The following is a 24,876-nucleotide window of genomic DNA, read 5'->3' on the forward strand; positions in this document are numbered from 1 at the left end:
CTTAGTGTGCTTCTGGCATCTGAGGTGAGGATGATGAGTTGCAAGTAACTGAATAAATCCACTTCGGCAGAAAACTAGAGAAAAGTGGCCTTTCCTCTCACTTATGCTTTTTCTATGCCAGTATAATTCACTGATTTTAATGGAGTTACTCCTGATCTACACCTGTGTAAGGAGAGAGTCAGGCACAGAGAATTGGCTCATGCTCTCAATTCCTCCAGAAAACTGCTGGTGACTCTTTTAAGTATCATAGCTAACAAAATGAGAACCACTGCTCTATAATATTATACATTTCAAAAGAAAATAATTTTTATGATTTTCTGTTTGTTGCCTAAAAAAATGGACTATAAATTGTTTGAATTACAGTAGAATATCCAAGAGGTCAAAATCACCTGAGCTCTGGGGGGTAGATGCTTTTTTTTCTGGTACTGCGGTGGTGTCTTCAGACGGATGTGGTAAAAGATCCTCATTTGTCAGTACCTTAGGTTTGTTAGTAGTAGTTGAGAGGTTTATGATTGGTTTCCATGGCTTTCCTGGACACTTTGGGACAGATGGTTCTGGGAGATCTGGCAACCCATCAAATAAAGGAATATTGGGAATAATTCCAGGGCTGTCTGGTTCTGCAGGGAGATCAGGGATTTCTGTAGGGAGATCAGAGATCTCAGTAAAACCATCTGTTGGATCTACTGCGGACTGCTGAGTACTAGATAGCACATCTAGCTCTACCAGATCAGGCTTATGAGATTGTGTACCTTCTGGTATTTCAGCTACTGCTAGTGTCTCCTTTTGGTTAGTGACCTTCTCATGGGATTCTTCAGAAGACTCATCTTTTGAATGTTTGTCCTTTATCTTCTTTTGCTTATCCTTATGTTTTCCATGCCCGTGCCCACATCCATGTTTATCCTCATGTTCTGGTCCACACCCAATATCATGTCTGCACCTGTGTTCACCCTCATGTCCATGTCCACATCTATTTTCATGTTCTGGTTCATGCCCAGTATCATGTCTGCACCTATGTTCATCATCATGTCCATGTCCACGTCTATGTTCATGTTCTGGTCCACACCCAATATCATGTCTGTGACCCTGTTCATGTGCTGGTTCATGCCTAACATCTTTTCCTGCCCCCCTGGCAGGGGCTGGTCCTTCTCTAGGTCCCTTTTCAATTTGGGGGGGGTGTTGAATGGTTTCAGCTTCCTTATATAGAGATCGGAAAGGAGTAAAGCCTGGAGGCCTTCTCATTAATAGATTCTAAAAAGGAACAGGAGATATTAGACAAATATATTGCAATAATTTTAGTATTTACACATAGTACACCATTTGAAACAATTCTGCTTGTGGTTGCAATGTAAAAGGTAGACATCTCTTGCCAAGTTTTTTAAAAAATAGTGCTTAAAAAGAAGGTGAGACGGGGTGTGTGTTTGGGGGGGCGGTTCTTTGTTGACTGCCTGCCTTAGTTTCAAATATTTGAGAACTAGCAAATTGCAGATGATGTGTAAATGTGAATCAATTAACAAAAATATGTTGTTAACAGATCTCGTGAACTAAGCCGGATAGCCATGTATATCTATAAGGGTGATAATAACAACACTTCATAGTGTTTTAGAGATTCTAGCTAAAGAAAACACTTCACTCATCACTGAAATCCAGCCACCTTTAGGATGGAATAGTACAGTACAGTAGGACAAGTGCTGACACGCTTTATACAGCGGTTTTAGGCAGGGCCGGCTCCAGCATTTCTGCCGCCCCAAGCAAAAAAAAGTCGCGATCGGCGGCAGCAATTGGAAAAAAAAAAAAGCCGCGATCGGCGGCGGCAGTTCAGCGGCAGGTCCTTTGCTCCTAGAGGGAGTGAGGGACCTGCCGCCCCCGAATTGCCGCAGGTGCCGCCCCTCTCCCTTGGCCGCCCCAAGCACCTGCTTGTTAAGCTGGTGCCTGGAGCCGGCCCTGGTTTTAGGCCTTGGCTACAGCGCTGTAAAGCCTCCCCCAGTGCTGTAACTCACTCCCCGTCCACACTGGCAGGGCACTTACAGCCCTGTATCTCCCTGGGTACACCGCTGCAGGTACTCCACCTCCCCGAGAGGAATAACAGCTGCAGCGGAGTGGCTACGACTCATGGGTGTGAGTGTAAACGCTTGCAGCGCTGTACTAATCACCTTGTCAAGTGGCCAATCCTCTCCATTGTTGTGACCGGCTGCAGGAATGCGGAAGTGCCGGTTTCAAAGCTCGTACCACAGAGAAAAGCAAACAGTTTGCAGCTTGCTTTGAGTGAGTAAATGAATGAGCAGGGGGCCGGGTGTTCGGAACTTGCAAAATAGAGAGCTGACATGCTCCAAAAAGCACTCTCTCTCCCCCCCACACTCCCTGTCATAATCTACCCCATCCCCCCCCATTTTGAAAAGCACGTTGCAGCCACATGAATGCTGGGATAGCTGCCCGTAATGCACCGCTCCCAACACAGCTGCAAATGTTGCAAGTGTGGCCACACCACTGCGCTGTCAGCTGTCAGTGTGGACAGACTGCAGCGCTTTCCCTACTCAGCTGCACGAAGACAGGTTTACCTCACAGCGCTGTACAGCTGCAAGTGTAGCCAAGGCCTTAGACTGTGAACAATACTTTTGAATTATGGAACTAAAATGCTTCTGCTATAAGCACAGAATATCGTACTGAGGAAGGATTGTGATGCACACTTCAGTCTAGTCTCAAAGCAGGCACGAAACAAAGACCTGGCTTATTTTATTAAGTGAAGTATTACTTATTGAATTTTTAGTTTCTGGTTTGAAGATCTGTATTGTATGGGGTCACTAGAGAATAATAAACATAGGTTAATGTCTATGCTACAAAACTTCTGTGTTTGATACCAGGTGACCAGAACAGAGCCCTCCCTGTCTAAACTAATATAGAACACCCTTTGTAAGAATATCTATTCAGCCGATCCACAGAAGTTTATTGCTCTTTCTACATCAAATATCCAACATGGTTTGGTTCCTGTCCAACCCAGTTTGCAAACTCAATCAACATACACATCTATGGGGATTGACGGTGCTCAGCATCTCACAGAATTGAGCATGATAGATTCTGCAAAGAACCAATCATCAGGCAGGCAGAATAGTCTCTATACTCATGGTAATGTTGCTCTCTTATTCTGCACCTTCTGCAGTTTCTCAGTGTATGTCTAAACTGCACCTGGAAGTGAGCTTCCCAGTCCAGGACCACAGACTTGTGTTAGCAGGACTCCTCCTACTGCGTTGAAAATATCTGTGTAGACAGTGCTTTGATGTTGTGACTTGGGCCGCGAGGCTTGCTTCCAAGTGCAGTGTAGACGTATCCTTACTTAGCCCAGCATCTGATCTCATGCATTGCATTAGCTCAGCCTGGATCATTGAGGTCAGAGGGCGAGAGGAATGGTCACATTACTAAGATGATTAAAAGTGATCATTTGCCTTTCTTTAAAAATACAAGATATGAGCTAATCTGAGGATAAAAACATGAGCTAATCTGAGAACTGGATGTTTTGGGAGACAGATAAAGGGATACAAATATTTCCTCACTACAGATTTCGCATATAGAGTTGTAAGTAGTCTGAAATGAAATAATATATTTATTGAGAATGCGTACCTGCTCTTTGCTGCAGCTAACATTAGGGCGTACTGTCTTTGTCCAGGGTATCACATAAACTTGTGATGTGCATTGCAAAGATTCCTGTCACCAAACAAACAAACAATCAAATAAAGCTAACATGAGCTCTTAAAACAACAATATGTCACAAACATGGGAACAGACTTATGTATGAATAAGGCTATACAATTTTAGTGACCCTTTTAAAGACCTTATTATATTTGGAGCTTTATGTGAATATCTGTGGAATCCATCTGTCTTATCTGTTCAACTCATAACGCTAATTCTCAGCACTTTTCATCTCCAAAGTACTTTATAAGCATTAGCTAGGTAATCCTCATAGCACCCCTGAGGGTAGGTAAATGTTGATGTCATTATTGCTATTTAAGATGGGGAAATTGAGGTACAGAGAGGTTAAGGTCAAACATTTCAAAAGTGGCCATTGTTACTGGGTGCCTCGGTGGAACTGACTTTACTGCCCCTTGCCATAGTATTTTTCAACCCTCAGAAATGAGCTCTTCCAGGTGGGAGAAAGTGTGTGTGTGTGTGGTGGGGAGATCCACCCACCACCACTCTGCTACAAACAGTCCCATCGGCACCATCCTCCTGACCAGGCCCTCTTCCCCAACCTTAGAAGTGCTCCCTCCAGCAGCCCTAACCCACTGTTCGACCCCAACAGTAGCCAACTGGCATACCTCCCTTTGCCCCAAGTGTGCCAGCCCCTAGCCATAGGAGCACTCCACTCCCGCAACATCAGCCTGCTCACACCCTGGTAGTACCCTCCCCCCCTTTCTTTTTTGAATCCACAACCCATAAAATGGTCAAAAAATTATCCAATTAGCTTTGCATTAAGCAGACAGATTGTGCAGTTGGAGTGACTCCACCAAAGCAACTCTTTCTGCTGTCCTTGGCAATATCTTGGGTCACACACAGAGCTAATGATAAAGGTAAAGATAATGCTAGGAGAGAAAACTCCCTCAGTTTATTGAGGAATGACTAGCATTTATTGATCTGGCTGACTAGTGGTAGCAAAGGCCAATTGAAGTTATCTAATAAAAACACCAAACCTGGGTTGCTGGTGTGGAAGCAGAAAGAGTGAGAACTCAGTTTTTCTCTGACAATGGTTTGGTGGGGGTTATTTTTGTTTTTTGGGGTTTTTTTTTACAACATGATCATCTCTGGTGCAATTCAATTGGATTAATTTGGAGCCTTCCCTCTGACTTGGTGGTCTACAGCATCCCAATCACTTACACCGTCTATTGTAGCCGCACAATCTTCATTCAGTTTCTTGACATCTGTCTTTGAGCAGTTTGTCTTCCTAATTCTAAATGTTATATTATAATTTTGTCCAGCAACCACCTGAAAAATCAGTAAGAAGATTTTCCTCATTAAATGTGCTTTTATTACAAGAGGTTCACAGAAAAGACAGTGCTCTAAAAACTGAACACCTTCCCACCAGGGGTATGTGCATAAGAACACACAAACAAAACCCTTTGACAGTAAAAGTGACAATCAGTATACATTTCTAATTGACCTATCTTCTTTACTCCCATTCTACCCTCAAAAATCATCATAGCACTGAAATTGGAGGAGACAAAAAGGTCAAAAGAACGTGAGGTCCACAATTCTGGCTTTGTTTTACTGCATGACTGCAGGAATTTCATTACTAACGAAGGAAATAATTAAGGGAGCCAAATATAAGGGAAGGGAAGTTAGGTGAGGTAAAATGAAGAGTCTGATAAATATAACCTCAGTGAAAAACAAACTATTTGCCAAACACATTAAAGAGCTAAACTGTAATGGTTCATTAATGTGCCTGGGACAGTTGATTTGTTGTTGTTGTTATTATTTAGTATTTTTTACCACACTCCAAAGGGTGGTAAGCACCTCCCAGTAGAAACAACAGACATGGGGTGAAATTCTGGCTCCACTGAAGTCAGTGGGAGTTTGTCATTGATTTCAATGGGGCCAAGATTTCACCCACATTTCCTTCCCTGAAACTTTATATACTAATTTCACTCATAATATAACAAGGGGGTTTCTAGACAATAGAGACAGAGTTGAAGAAGGAAGCACAGGTAAGATCAATAAAATCATGTGGATTGCTCTTCGAGGCTAGTGCATGCCATGGTGGGCTAGAAGTGTTTTTAATATTGTGATATTATTTAACAAATCTGTTAGCTGGCTAATTTTTTGTTGGCTTCACAGAAGAAGTGGGCCTTGGGGCCTGATCCAGTGCCCATTGAGGTAATTGACTTTCCATTGACTTCAGTGAGTGCTAAAACAGATCAATAAGGAAGCATGTCAATGAGGAGAAAGTGGATAGAGACCTTTCAGACCGGCTCAGGAAGGGTGAACCATGTGTCTGGGGCAATGTGGAAGAGGCACACAGACTTTTGTGGGAGAGGCAAACAATCAGGGTGTTGAGACTGATATTTTTGGTGAAGTGGAGACGATGAGGATTGTTTTGTTTTAATCACATACCATGTGTAAACTAGGGCTGTCAAGTGATCAGGGCCGGCTCCAGGTTTTTTGCCGCCCCAAGCAACAACAACAACAAAAAGCTGGAGTGCTGCCACCGAAGCAAAAGCAAAAAAAACCAACCAAAACCTCAGAGTGCCGCCCCTTGAAAAGTGCCGCCCCAAGCACATGCTTGGGATGCTGGTGCCTAGAGCCGGCCCTGCAAGTGATTAAAAAAATTAATCGTGACTAATCGCACAATTAAAAAATTAATCTCGATTAATTGCACAATTAAACAATAATAGAATACCATTTATTTAAATATTTTTGGATGTTTTCTACTTTTTCAAATATATTGATTTCAATTACAACACAGACTACAAAGTGTACAGTGCTCACTTTATATTTATTTTTGATTACAAATATTTGAACTGTAAAAAATAAAAGAAAGTATTTTTCAATTCACCTAATACAAGTACTGTAGTACAATCTCTTTATCGTGAAAGTTGAACTTACTAATGTAGAGTTATGTACAAAAAGACCCCTGCGTTCAAAAATAAAACAATGTAAAACTTTAGAGCAGGGGTGAGCAAACTGTGGCCTGCAGGCCACATCTGGCCCGCCAGCTGATTTAACCTGGTCCTCAAGCTCCCGTTGGGGTGCGGGGTCTGGGGCTTGCCCCGCTGGAGCACTCCAGCCGGGAAGCAGGATCGGGGGCTGCTCCGTGTGCACGTGCCGCAGATCTGTGCGGCTCCTGGAAGCCCTGGCATGTCCCCTATCCGGCTCTTCTGCGTAGAGGCAGCCAGGGGGCTCTGCACGTTGTCCCCGCTCCAAGCACCACCCCCACAGATCCCATTGGCTGGGAACTGTGGCCAATAGGAGCTGCAGGGGTGGTGTCTGCAGATGGGGCAGCGCGCAGACCTGCCTGGACACAGCTCCGCGTAGGAGCTGGATGGGAGACATGCCGCTGATTCCAAGAGCTTCTTGAGGTAAGCGCCACCCGGAGCCTGCCCCCCTGAGCCCCTCCTGCCCCCCAACCCCCTGCCCCAGCCCTGATCCCGATCCCGCCCTCCGAACCCCTCGGTCCCAGCATGAAGCACCCTCCTACACCCCAAACCCCTCATCCCCAGCTTCACCCCAGAGCCTGCACCCCCAGCTGGAGCCCTCACCCCCCCCCGTGCCCCAATTCCCTGCCCCAGCCTGGAGCGTCCTCCCACACTCCAAACCCCTTGGTCCCAGCCTGGAGCACCCTCCTACACCCCAAACCCCTCATCCCCAGCTTCACCCCAGAGCCTGCACCCCCAGCTGGAGCCCTCACCCCCCCCCCGTGCCCCAATTCCCTGCCCCAGCCTGGAGCGTCCTCCCACACTCCAAACCCCTTGGTCCCAGCCTGGAGCACCCTCCTACACCCCAAACCTCTCCTCCCCAGCCCCACCCCAGAGCCCGCTCCAGCTGGAGCCGTCATCCCACCCCACGCACCCCAACCTCCTGCCCCAGCCCAGAGCCTCCTCCTGCACCCTGAACTCCTTATTTCTGGCCCCACCCCAGAGCCCGCACCCCTTCCTTTACCCCAACCCCAATTTTGTGAGCATTCATGGCCTGCCATACAATTTGCATACCCAGATGTGGCCCTTGGGCCAAAAAGTTTGCCCACCCCTGCTTTAGAGCCTACAAGTCCACTCAGTCCTACTTCAGCCAATCACTCAGACAAACAAGTTTGTTTACATTTGCAGGAGATAATGCTGCACGCTTCTTGTTTACGTCACCTGAAAGTGAGAACAGGCATTTGCATGGCACTGTTGTAGCCGGCGTAGCAAGATATTTACGTGCCAGATGCGTTAAAGATTCAAAGGTCCCTTCATGCTTCAACCACCATCCCAGAGGACATGTGTCCACGCTGATGAACAGGTTCTGCTTGAAAACCATCCAAAGCAGAGCAGACTGATGCATGGAAGCATGTCCTCTGGAATGGTGACCGAAGCATGAAGGGGCATACGAATCTTTAACGCATCTGGCACGTAAATATCTTGCAACGCCGGCTACAAAAGTGCCATGTGAATGCCTGTTCTCACTTTCAGGTGACATTGTAAATAAGAAGCAGGCAGCATTATCTCCTGTAAATGTAAACAAACTTGTATGTCTGAGTGATTGGCTGAAGTAGGACTGAGTGGACTTGTAGGCTCTAAAGTTTTACATTGTTTTGTTTTTGAGTGCAGTTATGTAACAAAAAAACCCCTACATTAGTGAGTTAAACTTTCACGATAAAGAGATTGCAGTACAGTTCTTGTATGAGGTGAACTGAAAAATACTATTTCTTTTGTTTATCATTTTTACAGGATAAATATTTGTAATAAAAAATAATATAAAGTGAGCACTGTACCCTTTGTATTCTGTGTTGTAATAGAAATCAATATATTTGAAAATGTAGAAAAACATGTAATAAATTTCAATTGGTATTCTATTGTTTAACAGTGCGATTAATCGCAATTAATTTTTTAAATCACAATTAATTTTTTTGAGTTAATTGCGTGAGTTAACTACGATTAATCGACAGCCCTCGTTCCCGCAGCTCCCATTGGCCGGGAACGGCGAACTGCGGCCACTGGGAGCTGCAGGCGGCTGTGCCTGTGGACGGTCAATGTAAACACCGTCTTGTGGTCCGCCAGCAGATTACCTGCCCATGGGCCATGGGTTGCCCACCACTGCTCTGGAGCGTTACTCAGGATGTAAGTTAACAGATTCCTCAGGAAAATAGTGAAGGCTCCATTGCTTGGGATTTTAAAAACTACTGTAGGATAGACAACAGAGAATATATGGTATAGAATGCTTACCTTGAGGATGGACTGGATGATCTTACTCATAGGTCTTTTCTATTTCTGATGTTGTATGAAATGATGCCAAAAGGTTTGGTAAAGAAGAGGGGTGTAACGAACACCAGATTCCTTAATTGGAACCCTGCCCTATTGTTTTGGGTCCAGATCAGACATAAAAAATATGTTGATGGATTTTTTGGGGGATCCTTTTGGCTGCATCCTAAGATGGCTGAAATTTTCAAGAATGGGCATTCAGATACCCTGGTGATCAAAGTGGTATAAACACTTAGGCAGATAGACCAGCTCCCAAGATTTCAAACCCAAATCCAAACCTTAACCCTGATTCAGTCCTGACCCCCGGCATCACCATATCCTTGGCCCATGTCTACGAAATATGGAGAGGTGGTCCTAAATAAAATTGAACATGAAAAGGAAAGAAGAATCCCAACCTGCACTGTGGCATATAATATTGCTTCAGCTTTATAATAGAAGTCGTCATTGCTCTCTTCATTATACTTCTCCAGGGAAGCCCTCAGTGGTTCCTCCAGTTCTTTACTGTTAGTTGGGATGGCCTTTGGACAGCCAAGACAAATGGGAGGCAATTCAACTGAAAGAAACATCAGGTTTCAAGTAAATCTAAGGAACAAAAGATTCAGTGTACATTGGGCTTGGGCAAACTATTGAGGGAGAAATTTATCTCTGCGAAGCCTGGCTATGTTTGAGTCTGCTAGGGTGGGACCTAAAATATTTTGGGGCTTGATTTGGTAGATGTTTGTGTTGTCACATCAATGATGTGTTCAGGATAAAGCAGAATTTAGGCGCCGAGGGTCAAACAGTGCATTTGATCAATACATTGCTCCTCATGGAAATGAGAGTACAAATTGAGGGTGGCAAGTGACTGCTAGAGGAGAAACATCTGAACTTGGGTGATGGGCTGGACTAGAGGAAACAGGAGGCTCCTTTCATCCCTGAAATCTCTGAGTGCAATGAGTGATTGTAGTTTGAAGAATTACATAATCATTCCTTGAAGCAAAACAAGTCTATGAATGGGTGGGGAAGCAGCACATGCTACATGTAGTGACCCTGTACCTGCAGATCTAAAATCTTGGAATGGTAACAATCTATGTCCTAATAGAAGACTAGAAAGAAGTGACAATAAACAAAATGGTCTGGTCAGAGGTATGGTGCTGGGTAATAATCAGGTGTAGGTGGGATAATTTACCCCTGAAAAGAAACTAAGTTTCCAAGTTATCAAATTTAAGAATCGAATGACGGACAGTGATGTAACATGAAATAAAAACAGCGATAGCACTAGTTGAATTCTTGAGTCCAGTTGACAGGTTCTGAGAGCACCAGCCAAAGTGGCTATGGCTCTTTGATTTAAGGAGGTGATGTACATACAAAATCAAGTTGTGAATGTGGAGTAATAATTCGTGCATGTTAAAGGGATTGTTCCTTTATGCCTTTTTTTTCCTTCTTCATATATCTGTATCTTTGTGAAAGTTCTTTAAATCGGTGGTTCTCAACCTTTCCAGGCTACTGTACCCCTTGCAGGAGTCTGATTTGTCTTGCGTAGCCCAGTTTCACCTCACTTAAAAACAACTTGCTTACAAAATCAGACATAAAAATACAAGTGTCACAGCACACAGTTACTGAAAAATTGCTTACTTTCTCATGTTTGCCGTATAATTATAAAATAAATTGATTGGAATATAACTATTGTACTTACATTTCAGTATATAGTATATAGAGCTGTATAATAGTGCCTTTAATGTAGCTTATTGTAAAACTAGGCAAATATCTAGATCAGTGGTTCTCAACCAGGGGTCTGGGGCCCCCTGGGGGGCCGCGAGCAGGTTTCAGGGGGTCCGCCAAGCAGGGCCAGCGTTAGACTCACTGAGGCCGAGGGCAGAAAGCCAAAGCCCCATCACATGGAGCTGAAGCCCGGGGCCCTGAGCCCTGCCACACAGGGCTGAAGCTGCAGCCTGAGCAACGTAGCTTCATGGGGGCCCCTGTGGCATGGGGCCCCAGGCAATTGCTCTGCTTGCTACCCCTTAATGCCAGCCCTGGCTTTTATATGCAGAAAACCAGTTGTGTGGCACAGGTGGGCTGTGGAGTTTTTATAGCATATTGGGGTGGGCTTCAGCAAGAAAAAGTTTGAGAACCCCGATCTAGATGAGATGACGTACCCCCTGGAAGACCTCTGCATACCCCCAGGGTACGTGTACCCCTGATTGAGACCCACTGCAGCTCTACTACTTGGAGGGGTAGATCAGAGCTCCTGGGAAAATACAGTTCTTCTGGAAACACGACAGACAAAACTACTTACTGAAGATACTATGTGATAATGACTTCTCTTCAAAGAATATCTCCTAGTGATAGTGGTGATGGTGGAGGAGGAAAGAAATAGGGGTGTTTATTTTACCTGTAAATAAAGTTTAGAGGGATAAGTATACTCTCTGAGCTGCCTTGCTGATCTTCATGGTGGGTTTGACCTTGAGCTTAACCCGGCTGATCCCCATTCAGGGTTCAGCGGCCAGCTTCACATGTCATAGATGTGTGGCAGCGTAAAGATCAGAGAAGAGAACTTTCCCCTGCATTTTCATTACTTGTAGGAAATGAGAAAATTATCTGTTAATATTCCATTGTGGGGGGAAAAGGCCTTATTGTTTTGCTGTGCCAGTAGAGTAGCTTTTTCCCTTCCATGATTTTTTTAGTTCCTTGGCATTTTTATTGTGCATCGGTTTGTAATTGTAACCAACTGTTAACATTTTTGAATTGACAGATGGTTGTCACATACCTGGAAACTTGCATTTCTGTGCAACATCCACAAGTGTGTCACTAAGATCCACGTAGGCCTTGGCTTCACAGGTACCTACATGCTGGGTTGGGGGAAGAAAAGCTCTTTATTTTCTCTTAGAACTACTTAACAAGCACATTTGTAAATGTCCTGATGCCCTCCTTCACAGCAAACAAACGCTAGGTCGTGCAGTGAGAGATGAGAGACCTACTTGTGTTGTCTTGTACACTGGTCGGTCTCCATTGTCTCCAGTGCATTTTCTCCTGATCTACACTGGTGTGAATGAGATCAAAATCAGGTTCAGTGATTTCTGATCAGGAGAAAATATGACCTTGGGAAATCCTCCTGAGAAAATGGGAAGAGCCCTTTATAGATAGATATTGATAAAAGATTACTGGGACCGGTTTTGACTTGGTCCTGAAAGGTACTGAACAACTCCCTTGACTCCCTTTAACGTCAATGGGAGGTTAGAATGCTTAGTACCTACAGAATCATACCTTTGGGGTATGTCTACACTGCAGTGTAAGACCAGGGTTCGAACTCAGGCTCAAGCCTTACCCTCTTCTGTCTACACACAACCCAGGGCTCAGACCCAGGACCCCCCAGGCATGGAGGGTCTGAGCCTGAGTCAAGCCAGGACCCAGGATTCAAGCCCTATTGCTTTGCTGTGTAGATACAGCCCCACTGGAGTCATGCCCATGAGGTTCTGGGAGCCTGGGTCCGTGCCCTGGGTGAGTGCGATTTGTGGTCAGACAGAAGGGGAGTTAGGCTTGAGCCTGAGTTCGAACTCTGGGCTTACACTGAAGTGTAGACATACCCTGAGGGGCCAGTATTTCTAATACTGCTGTGAGCAATTTCCGGGGCGCACACTAGTAAAACTTGCAACATAAGATAGCAATTCAGAAGTACTGGTGTGAGGTTACAACTACTGGAAATGTGCTGAAGGGACTTGCTTATCCTGCTAATACCTACCAATGGGCAGCTAAGTTCAGTGGTTCAGGTATTATGTGGCTAAGGCCCAGTCTTACAGGCCATATGTGGGTCAATCTTACATGCCATTACTGGTAGCCCTCCTGAATACATGTGACATAGGCAGATATCCCATTTGACAGATGGGGAAACTGAGGCTCAGACGGGTTAAGTGACTTGTGGAATGTTAAAGAGCAAGTCAGTGTCAGAGCCAGAAATTGAATCCAGATAGTCTGACCCTGCCCCCATCTTCTTTCACTATGCAGTCATTTCTTATCCTTTTCATTAACACTTCTAAAATTGGGTAGCATTCTCAAGGTACCCATGAGCAACAGGGAAGGTATTCTGCAGAGGCGCTTGTTTGTAACAACTAGTTTTTGGTGAAATATGAGTTTTGGTAGCATGGTCTTTTCCATCCACAAGACAATTTTTGCCACCACTAGCCGCAGTTGGGGAGAAAAAGAATGACTGTTTCAACCATTCTCCTGAAAGATGTACCTATAACCAAGGCAGTTGGTAACTTATGAAACAGCCTAGCTGGAGCATGTGTATTTATTTATCATATCCTTAGAAGTTTTCCCATATAGACTGCAGTGCAGATAACAGTAATTTAGCAACTTGCTTTTCCTAAGAAATACCTGCCTGAAGCATTTTAATTTCCACATTACTGCTCTCCCAATGCAGCTCCCTTGGCCAGGCTGCATAAGAGAATTTGCAAACATTTCAGGGGCATGGCCTTTTTAGGCTTTGATTCAGCAAAGGACTTAAACATGTGCTTAAATCCATTCCTAAGGAGCATGGCACTTAAGTGCATGTTTAACTTTTAAGCCTGTGGTTAAATTCCATTGACTTTAAGGTTATGGCTACACTGCAATAAAACACCCATGGCTGACCTGTGTCAGCTGACTTGAGCTTGCGGGGCTCAGACTGCGGGGCTATAAAATTGCAGTGTAGACATTTGGGCTCGGGCTGGGGCCTGGGCTCTGGGACCCAGCCAGAGCCTGGACAGTTATGCTGCAATTTTATAGCCCTGCAGCCTAAGCTTCGTCAGCTGACATGGACCAGCCGCAGGTGTTTTATTGCAGTGTAGACATATCTTAAGTTAAGCAGGTGCTTAAATACTTTGCTGAATCAGAATCTTAGTAATTAATTACCAACATAAGAAGCTGTTTTGATAAACTGTACGTGAATACCACTTACACCTCCAACAAGGGGTTTGCACTCAGGACTTAAATCCTGAAAATTATTCTTGGTGCAATTAGTCTCCTCGACTTCATATTCAACTGCATAATTCCATCCAGCCACCACCTGGAACAAATATATAGGAGATAATTCAATATATATTTGAAAGAAAAACTATTAAATAAAATCACCAAATAAATAGCAAGATGATAATAATACTTTGCCCATCTGTAATGCCTTCCATCCAAGGGTTTCAAATTGCTTTGCACTCATTAAACCACTCCAAAGCCCAGGGCAGCAGGAAATTATTATTCTCATTTTACAGAAGGGTAAACTGAGTCATAGGGACTAGCTGTGAAATTTGTAACCAGATCCAGGTTCAGATTCCAATCCTCTCCCCCACCCACTTCACAGTGCAGGGTTTCTTACATCTTCCTTTGAAGTATCTGATACTGGCTACTGGACTAGAGGATACTGGTCTGATCTGGTGTGGTAATTCCTATGATCCTAGGTATAGCACATGGCATAACAATATCTGAATAATGCAACTTTGAGTTGTAGGTGTCATTTATTATCAGGTGTGCTGCAATTATTATTTACTAAGAATTGTATCTGCCTTGGGCATTTTCTTCTATCTTGTTCAGGATTTTAGTCACTTTCTTGTTTGTTAAATGGCAACTTCCAATGATATCTGCTGTAAGGATGCAGTTTACCTAATCCACATGAATCCCAAATACTCTGACTTTATGCAAGTGAAGTTCTGGAAAGGGGGGAGGCAAAATCCATCCCCCAGCCTGGACCCAGGATGCAGCTCACTGTTTGTGGCTACTGCTCCCAACTCATGGAACAGCAGAGTAGCCTTATCCGCTCTGCATCACAGCAGACCTAATCCCATTGACTTCAATGGATTTTGGATCAGGCCCCATATGCAGAAGTGATAGGGATGCTGGATCAACATAAAAATACATAATATTCCTTCCCCAGTCCATCCCAATGAAATCCTTTAATCAATTTATTCTAGTCTGACATGAAGACTGTTTAGAGTGCGTAGGTGGTGTAGCAATCCCCTCTCCAGGTGCTCCACTGCAGCCCCCCTTGGATTAAGGAATGTGTAGGCCCCTGTGTCTTGCAGCTAAGGTGATCGATGCCATTAACAAAGAAAGGGTGGAAATTGGTTTCTTAATACAATTGATTTGGTTCATGATATTTTGAGCAAGTTAAACCGCTGCTCAAACTGACTTGTGCAACAACACAAAAAGATAAATGCATACAAATATGCAAAGGAAAAGTAAACGTAGATTGCGTGAAGTTATACAATACTTAAAATCAAATCAGAAACATAGCTTAGAGCTCTGTCATACCGATGCCTAAGCTGAGTCCCTGGCACAGATATGTAACCCTTTCATGGAACACAAATTGACATGGAACTTTGGGGACTTGAATGGGCATTCCTTGTATGCTCAAAATTCCCACTGAAGACCAAAATGCAAAATCCACTTCTGTCTCACAGACAGAGTGTGGGCTTTTTATTTTTCTGAACCACTTTCTTTCTTTAGACTTGTCTAAACCACAAAATATACCAATTGCTGACAATATATGTTGGTGCTGTGTACAGCTGTACCAGTGCTGGACACTGTTTTAGTTGAAACTGGAGACCAGGACAAACTATGTTCAGTAGCAGTTCAGAAGCCATGGGTAAAACCACTGAAAATCAGGCATTTAGCCTTTTGTGCCTCAGTGTCCCCATCTATAGAAGTTAAAAGTGTTATGTTACATATTTTACTATCGTAAAATGGAACTAACTACAGGTAGATATAAAGAACCAAAGTACCTTCTTTTATAAAATAAAGAAAAAATCTGATATACAAACCTGCCTGGAGGCTTTTATTATTTTACCAACTTCAAAAAGGGAGGATTGGTCACTCTGATTATTAAAGATCCGAATAGCATATCTCAAAATGGGTAACAATTGTAGGCTGTTCCCCGGTATGGGATGATAGCATCCAAGACATGGGACATGGGAAAGAATCACCTTTCCTTCAACTGAAAAAAAACAAACCAACCAAAAATTTCAGCTTTTTGCTTAGTAAAACAGCTTTGATTGTTTAGCTCCCAATTTTTTTGTGAACAAGCGAGAGAGTTTAAGGAAGAATCCTCATTCCTTTTGATTGGCAAAGAGCTTGAGCAGCAAAATACAGATCCAGATTTCAGCCCCCCCAGTAAGGATATTCAAGGTGTTCAGAACCAGGCTTTTTGGCTCAGTTCAATATAGTTATATGGGCACCTTTGAAATCTGGATCCAGATCTGAGTTCAGATGCCAAACCCTACACCCACCCAAGTTCAGGAGTCGCTGGATCTAAAGTTTTGTTTCCGGCTCTTCTCTACTTTTAATGTGAAAATACAGCATGCAGCTTTAAAACTGTGCAAGAGAGGAAGTCATCCATCAGCCCCAGCCAGCAGCTGCAGTAAAGGGAGATTCCCCAGGAGGTTGTGGTTTTTACCAGAGAGTTCATGCTCAATGTGCTTGTACTCCACACCACACTGTAATGGAAAACTTGACATTAAAATTTCAGCTGGCACCTTTTGAGGTGGGCCATCATGACTCGAATCTCCCCTACAGATGCAGGTCCAGCTACTCTTCAGATGCATTGTCTGAACTGCCCCAGCGTAGGCTGTCAACCACTTACCAGGTGTAATCAACTTTCAGGCACCACCAACCTGGGTTGGATTTGAATAGGTAATCTGGAAGGAGGAGGCTCCAGATTCTGTTCCCTGCCACTAATCTTATTAACCCCCTTTCCTGCCTTGTAAGCATGGGTTGGATTTTCATAAATTAATTTCATAGTTCAGTGCATAAATTAATTCCATAATTCAGCGACCTTGAGAATCAACGTGAGACAATATCAGATCTCTATGGAATTTAAGTAAAATCTGTGGGCCAGATCCTCTGCTGGTGGGAACTATGCCAATTTACACCAGCCAAGGAACTGGCCCAATGTCTCTTTAAGGACAAGTTCCACTAGTGAAGGCTGAGCAATATATTACTCACTCATTAGAGACTGAGCTGTGAAATCCGTCACCAGACTGACCCGATTGTTTACCTCTTCCTGTAGGGGTCATTGGACAACATTTTGCTCTCACCAGTGTAAATCTACAGTAACTCCACTGTAAGTAATTTACCTACTCCTAGTTTACACCAGTGTCGCTGACCTTATTGTCAGTGTGTGCCGTCACAAATCAGAATGCAGAAGAACATCCAGCACATCCTGTTCTAAAGTGATTGTGGCCTTACCCACAATGTTAGCTCTTTTCACGAGCAATGAAGAACGTCTACATTTTTTGCAAAACTGTGCCTCTGATGCTGCGCAGCTGATATATTCAATTAAAATGTAGATTTTCAGCTTTCAAAACAACAAAATCAAAGGCATCCCTTCCTTGAGTTAACCAAGGAATGCACATCCCGCTTATTAACCTTCCTGGCAACTAGATGTCACCATTGCCTTACAAATGTATCTGAGACAAAATATGATTTAGTTGGTAGTAAAACATGGACACTGAGTAAATTTGAGCAAAACCAGTTTAGCAATTTTTGAGTATGAAGAAAGTGAAAAAGACACATTTTTGCCGTATAGCAAAGCTATTTGAACATCTGTTGTGCCTCAGGGGGTGGGGATAGAGACTTATAATTTGGGGGATATCCAGTCCATAGGTCACAGATGTACCTTGGTCCAGTGAAAATCAGTTTTGATTTGACTGAAATGTAAAGGATTAAAAAACATTCTTCATGCAGACTCTGGTCATGAGCAGCAGGTATAAGAGGCCAGGGAGGCTAGGCCTCACCAAACAGGATGTGGCGCACCTCCCTTTGGAGGCGTGCTGCTGGCATGCTGTCTTTGGAGTGCTGCCTCCGAAAGGATGCCCCGGCCGGGGCCCCGTCCACGCTGCACTCCAAGACCCCTCTCCCACGTCCCGCTCTTCCCCTGTGGTCCCGACCACACTGTTCCTCTTCCCGTCCCTGCTCCACTTCTTTTCTGAGGTACCCACCGCTCACACTTCTCCTTTGCTTCCCCCATGGCCCACCCACCTGCCTCTCATGTCTCTTCACCCCCTCCCCACGGCCCCACTGCCTGCTGCTTGCGCCTCTTCACCCCCAGAGGCAGAGAGGTGTGGGCAGGGGGACCCTTGGGGGGGACGGAGCAGAGAGGTGAGAACAGCGGGTGTGTGGGGGTTTTGGGGGAAGGGGGCCAAGCATGAGCGGGGTCTGGGGCGGAGTGGGGGTGGGCCTCAGGGTGGAGCAGGGGGCGGGACCACACTCCGGGTACCAGTGGCTCCCCACACTTCTAGGGAGCTTCTGGCACTCACGCCCAGCCTCCCCAGATGCAGGAGTCACATGCCGCCCATGACTCTAGTTTTCATTACATGATAATAGGTATTTTTAATAGCAATCTTCCAGTGTTCCATTGGCACAACACATGCTTGCATAAGGAAGTGGAGTGGAATTTCATTTTTAATCTGTAGTAGCCTGTGGAAAATAATTTGTGAGGTTATGAATGGAATGATGCAGGCTCCTACCTTTAAAATTACCTGAGAAACAAGATAGGTGAGGTAAAATCTTTTCTTGGAACAACTTCTGTCGGTGGAGAGCAGAGAATGTGCGCCAAAGAGAAAATTCAGGACATACACCTTAACGCACTTAAGTGAGGTATAAGTGGCCAGGGAGGCTAAGCTTCCCCGAACAGGCTGTGGCGCACCTCCCTTTGGAGGCGTGCTGCTGGCATGCTGTCTTTGGAGCACACTTTGCCTCACTTTCACTAAACAAGGACACGCCGCCAGAGAAGTAGATTGCATCATGGAATGGGTCACCCGAATACTTTGGGAGAACAGAAAAAAAAAAACGCCCACTAATTGCATACCTTCAGTTGTTACCTACTACCAGACACTAGAACCCATATGGATTATCATCAAACAATTACAACCCATATTTGATGGGGACCATATCCTGAAAGAAATCTTTCCTGAACCACCTCTTCTGGCCTTCAAAGAACCCCGAAACTCATCATTAGAAGCAAGCTCCCCACAGACCAGGACATGTCAACTCAAGGCAGCACCAGACCCTTCTAGAACAACAGATGGAAAACCTACAGACATATCTCCATGGTTACGTTGGTCAGTACCCTCACAACACACCTTTCAAGATCCACGGGTCCTTCATCTGCCTATCACAACATGTGGTGTATCTCATCCAGTGCATCAAATGCCCCAACAACAACTATGTGGATGAAACCAGACAATCACTATGCTCTCGAATGAACTCACACAGAAAAATGATAAAAGACAAAAACACCTTATCACCCATAGGCGAACATTTTTCACAAAGCAATCACTCCACAGCTGACCTATCAGTCCTCATCCTCAAAGGAAACATGCACAACACCTCCAAAAGACGAGCCTGAGAACTTATATTCATAACTCTGTTGGACACTAAGAAGTCTGAACTGAACAGAGATGCTGGTTTCATGACTAGGGCCCTACGAAATTCACAGTCCATTTTGGTCAATTTCACAGTCATAAGATTTTAAAAATCATAAATTTCATGTTTTCAGATATTTAAATATTAAATTTCCCGGTGTGTAATTGTAGGGGTACTGACCCAAAAAGGAGTTGTGGGGGAGGGGGGAGGGAGATCACAAGATTATTGTAGAGGGGGTTGCGATACTGCTACCCTTACTTCTGCGCTGCTGCTGGTGGCGGAGGTGCCTTCAGAGCTGGACGGCCAGAGAGCAACAGCTGCTGGCCGGGAGCCCAACTTTGAAGGCACAGCCACCGCCAGCAGCAGCGCAGAAGTAAAGATGGCATGGTATGGTACTGCCACACCTACTCCTGCACTGCTACCTTCAGAGCTGGGCCCTCGGTCAGCAGCTCTCCGGCCGCCCAGCTCACAGTGCATAAGTAAGGGTGGCAATACCGTGACCCCCCTAAAATAACCTTGCCACTTCCCTGCAATTCCCTTGTAGGTCAGGACCCCCAATTTGAGAAACGCTAGTCTCCCCCAGAGAAATCTATATAGTATAGGCTAAAAGCACGTAAAAGACCAGATTTCACAGTCTGTGGCACGTTTTTCATGGACGTGAATTTGGTAGGGCCCTACTTATGACCTATTACAACAATTTGTAATGCACCCTATGCCTATTAACTTTCCATTGCCCTGTGACTGCTGAGGTGTTAATTGTTTGCTTCATTTTTAAGTGGTCTCCTACAAAATCTGTGAATCCCTTATGCTTAACAATCTGTCCCACCGTGTGTTTAGTTTGGTCACTCTGGTGACCTTCTCTAGACCTGAGGAAGAGCTCTGTGAAGCTCAAAAGCTTGTCCTGTCCACCAACAGAAGTTGGTCCAATAAAATATATTACATCACTCACCTTGTTTGTCTCATATCCTGGGACCAACACAGCTACAACAACACTGAAAACAACGATTTAAAATTACCTGGAAGTCTCAACAAAGTTCTTTTGCAATTTGTAGTTGTTCTTTTTATTCAATACAACTATATAATGCCACTCTGAGCAGTTACATACCTGGGATAATTCTGCATTCTTGTGTAACGTTACTGATTTTCTCAGTCTCGTCAACATAAACTTGAGCTGTACATTCGCCTGATTCCTACAAACATAGATGACACCATTTGTCTTTAAGCCACCTGATGCAGAAATGCAGTTAGCACCATATTTATGCTGTGAAATACTCCTGTGGTAGTTTATTGCAATAATAAAACACAACTGGGAAGTGTAACCAATGTTTAGTGGACAAAAGGAATACAAACTGATAGCATTTACACCTGTGCAATCCCATTGACAGCAACAAGGGTTATACACTTGTGAATGAGGGCATAACTTGGCCTGCAGGACCTTACTTGCTGTGATAGCATGCAAGAAGGGATTGCCCAGCTTGACTGTCAGACACCAGGTTGGGTTTGAATGGCTATCAGTGAGGAATAAGTGAGAGGAGAATCAGGCTGCATCATTTTACTTGTAAACTGAGCACACTTCCTCTGCAACTCCACTGAGACGCAATAAATATGGAACCCCGCAATACCATTTTCAGAGTCACTTATAGCAGAAGTGCACTCTATCCCCAAGAGTCTGGTATCTTGCTGGTTACATTGCTACTTCCATATTTAGAGTTTTTTAAAAGAAGGCAGCCACTTACAGCTTCTGCAGATGCTCTGTAATCACAATCTTGCCAGAGTTTATCTCCCCCAACAGCACAAGAGCTCTCTCTTATTCGGTACATCACAAAGAACTGTTTTCCAGGGCCTGCCTGGAGAAAACAAGATGCAAGTCATCATTTGCATAGTGATAAGACAGCAAGTCATTGGAGGGGATAAGGGTTTCAAAGGGCTTTCATACTGTACTGTGTAGAGCAAGGAATGATAAAGTGTGCTTTAAATTAGCTAATGTCTCCATTGAGCAGATCTCCAAAATCTTTCTGACTCAGTAATTAACATATCTAATTATATCATTTGTTCTATTTAGCCACTGCCTAGGTTGTTCCACATACTGTCTCTAGGATGAAAAAATAGTGCAAGAAAGCAGTCATGTTTTCAACTCCTTTACATCCTAGTATTTCAAATGCTCTCTGATTCAACAAATATGAGCTGCTGCTTAGGTGGTCTGCAGCTCTACCATATTGGATTGTGCTTGTGTCAGCCTTTATTAATTATAGTTGGGGCTGGTCAGTAGAAGGATGGGATCCTTCTGAGAAAATACTTGAGATGCTGCTAATGTGGTGTTGGTAATTCAGTAGGAGGCACTTCCTCATACCCTCCAAATTCAATGGTGAATCAATGCCCTCAGGTGGCATCAAAAGGCACTGCAGTTCTTGAAGATGTATCTTTTGGATGACCATTTTTAGTCACTAGGAATCCTGTGGCATTTAATAATAAAAGATGAGTTATTATATTAACTTCTGTTCTTGGCCAAATTTGAACATGGGGAATTACGTTCCGCAGAATTAAACTCTCCCTGCAGTTTCAATTGGATATAGCAAGAGGATTCTTGTCTTCATTATACCCCAGTTAACTCTGTTAAAGTCTAGTTGATTTTAGTGGAATTATGATGGATTTACACTGGTGTAATTGAGAGCAGAATTTGGCCCAGTGTTCTTTCTCACAAAATAGTAGCTCCAGCTCAGTGGTGCATGAAATAATTTCCACAGGCTGTAAAGCAGGATGAAAAAAACACAATGGGCTGAATCCTCAGCTTGAGTCATTGACTTTAATGGAGCGATGCCAATTTATACCAGCTGAGGAGCTATAATGGGCCAAATTCTGCTCTCTGTTACATTGGTGTAAATGTGGAATAACTTTACTTCAGCGAGTAACGGCTGTAAATGAGAGAAAGGGCTGGCGCCGTATGTTACGTTGTTTGTTATTTTATTGCATTATTATTGCCACCAGCTATGTCTTTAATTAAGGCAGGCTCAATCTTCCACTAGCCAGCCTTTATGTTTAATTATCTTATCAACAATTAATGTACATGAACGTGTAATAATAAGCCATTTACTTGATGACTGCAGCACTGCAGGACTGGTGATAAGAGAAATCTAGACTATATTTAGAAGAAGAATTAAGAACAGATCAAATCTCTCTTGTGGGCTTTGGCAATCCTCCCTCTTGCTCCTCCCTTTCTCTCCCCCCAACATAGACAGATCAGAAATTCAAAGCAACACGTCATTTTCACTTCAGATCTTCTGTAAAATTAAATCAGTGTGTCTAGATAAGGAAAGGCAAAGAGTGACTGCAATAAACACGTATATATTAAAATTAAAATGTCCAGCATAGACTGTTATGAATATTAACAATGTGCATTACCAGAAGACTAGAAAGGAATGAGGTGTCATTAAGGCTCTGATTCTGCAAGGACTTATGCATGTGCTTAACATTAAACATGTGAGTAGTCTAATTGAGGATGATTGGACTTATGTGCTTAACATTAACAAATGCAGTGTTTGCATAAGCGGGACTTTAGTACTTGATACTGTGCTCTGGGAGTCTCTTCAAGTGCCTCCACCCACCTTTCTCTAGCATGAACTGATTCATAGCAAGTCTAGAAAACACAGGAAATATTTTTTACTCTGTTTCCAGAAAAGACAATGTCATCTAGTGGTTAGAGAAAGGGGGTCTAGATGTCAGGAGATGTGGGTTCCAGTCCCACCTGTAACACTGGCTTACTGTATGACCTTGAGCAAGACACTTCACCTCTCCGAGCTTAGTTTCTTATCTGGGTAAAGTGCTTTGAGATCTTTGAGTGCTAAATATTCTTATTAATATATTGTTTCTGATTATCTACATTTTAAAATCCAATGCAGTAGAAAGACGTTAATGTTGTTCCCAAGTAAAATAGTGCTTATCATTATCCTTATAGCAACATCATAATTGTGTGGTTCTCAGGAGTAAATACTCTTTTGTTAGACTTGTCACCATATATGAGCAAGAAACTGACTGATGTTTTAGGTAGATATGTGACTCAGGACTGGAGACCATCATAATATTCACAAATGATTCAAAATGTTTCTATCATTTGTCAAATCAGTTATTTGCAACTATATTTTCCACATTGCAACCAGCTTTTTTCAAGACAAGATCACATCAAGTTTCTTTTAATAATAAGTATGCTTCTGTTGGAGGCCTCAAAGATTCCTCCCTATATATATAGAGAGATATACCTATCTCATAGAACTGGAAGGGACCCTGAAAGGTCATTGAGTCTAGCCCCCTGCCTTAACTAGCAGGACCAAATACTGAGTTTTGCCCCAGATCCCTAAGTGGCCCCCTCAAGAATTAAACTCACAACCTTGGATTTAGCAGGCCAATGCTCAAACCACTGAGCTATCCCTCTCCCAATGGGTAAATGTTAGTATCCCCACATAGTGACTTGGTAAGGTGACAATGTTGGGTCAGTGGTATAGTTGTGAAAAGAAACCAGGTTTCCTTACTTAGTCCTGCAACCTATTGACCCCTTAGTACTGCAAGCGAAGGCACTTGAGAGACCCTGCCATATAGTGCAAACACAGGGCCAGATTCTGATGCCATTTCTCATGTTGAGTAGTTCGTTACTCCTTGAGTATCCCCCTTGATTTCAATGGAGCTACTTTACTTATAGATCTTTTAGTACTTTCCTCGACCTAATTACAAGAATTTAACGTTTTTTTCGTAGGGCCAGATTTTGAACCCTTTACTCACCTCAGGGAGCATTTCCTGGTAGGAGTAATCTCACTGACAGGAACTGCTTACTAGTGTGAGTAAAGGCTCAGTATTATTAAGGAACAGGAGAACGACACAGAACCAGATTCTGTTACCCTTTTTCATGACGATTAGTACCTTACTCTGCAACCAGTTCCTTTGATTTCATTGGGACATCATGCAGACCAAGGTGCGATTCCACGTGAGGGAGATGGGCAGAATCTGGCCATAAGTAAAAAAAAAAAAATTCAAAGATGCTTTTTGCAAAGTTTACTTACTGTTCTCTTGGCTTCCATCACCATGTACAGAGCAAACTGGTTGCCATCTGTTTTGTCTCCATTATATTTTCTCAGTGCTATGTCCACAGCTTCAAAGACATTAGGGTCATCACAGTCTGCATCCTGGGTTGCAAGAGGCCTGGCTCTGCTAGAGAAAAAACTGCAGCAGAGAACTAGCACAGTGGAAAGTTTCATAACTGGACAAAGAAGCCCCCTCTGAAATCGGGGGACTCTTCCAAATACAAATGAAAAGGGAACCCCCTGGTAGAGATTTAATAACCTCTTGGGTTTTTTTCAGAAGCAGTCGGTCAGTAAACAGAGTAAGTGGTTGGTGGACTCTCATCATATCCTGTTTGCCTAGCAAACAACCCTCTGGGTTTATCCAAACAAACTTTGTGCAGTCATTTTAATGACACCAAGGTTGTCCACCTGCCATCAAGATAACAGGATACGCCTCTGCACATTAGAGTCAGAGGGTTAGATCATAGAATTGGAAGGGACCTCAGGAGGTCATCTAACCC

At 43.7% G+C, this 24,876-nt stretch overlaps 1 protein-coding gene across 1 annotated transcript; it reads right to left on the reverse strand.

Annotated features, from left to right (window-relative positions):
* Positions 1-357: 357 nt before the first annotated feature.
* Positions 358-24,550, reverse strand: KNG1 (kininogen 1). Its single transcript, XM_065411232.1, has 10 exons — positions 24,356-24,550; positions 21,044-21,154; positions 20,413-20,497; positions 15,707-15,879; positions 13,855-13,962; positions 11,686-11,767; positions 9,335-9,492; positions 4,864-4,971; positions 3,613-3,696; positions 358-1,248 (listed from the first exon to the last, which is right to left on the reverse strand). The coding sequence occupies exons 1-10, from the start codon at positions 24,548-24,550 to the stop codon at positions 358-360; spliced, it is 1,995 nt and encodes a 664-aa protein (XP_065267304.1).
* Between the last annotated feature and the right edge of the window lie 326 nt (positions 24,551-24,876).

Source organism: Emys orbicularis, chromosome 9 (assembly GCF_028017835.1).
Source record: "Emys orbicularis isolate rEmyOrb1 chromosome 9, rEmyOrb1.hap1, whole genome shotgun sequence".
Taxonomy (NCBI): domain Eukaryota; kingdom Metazoa; phylum Chordata; order Testudines; family Emydidae; genus Emys; species Emys orbicularis.

Coding starts and splice junctions, on each gene's coding strand:
- KNG1 (XM_065411232.1), bottom strand. CDS start 24,550: ATGAAACTTTCCACTGTGCTAGTTCTCTGCTGCAGTTTTTTCTCTAGC. Junction 20,498..21,043: donor ACAGAGCATCTGCAGAAGCT/GTAAGTGGCTGC, acceptor CTATGTTTGTAG/GAATCAGGCGAATGTACAGC. Junction 11,768..13,854: donor GCAAACCCCTTGTTGGAGGT/GTAAGTGGTATT, acceptor CCCCCAACCCAG/CATGTAGGTACCTGTGAAGC.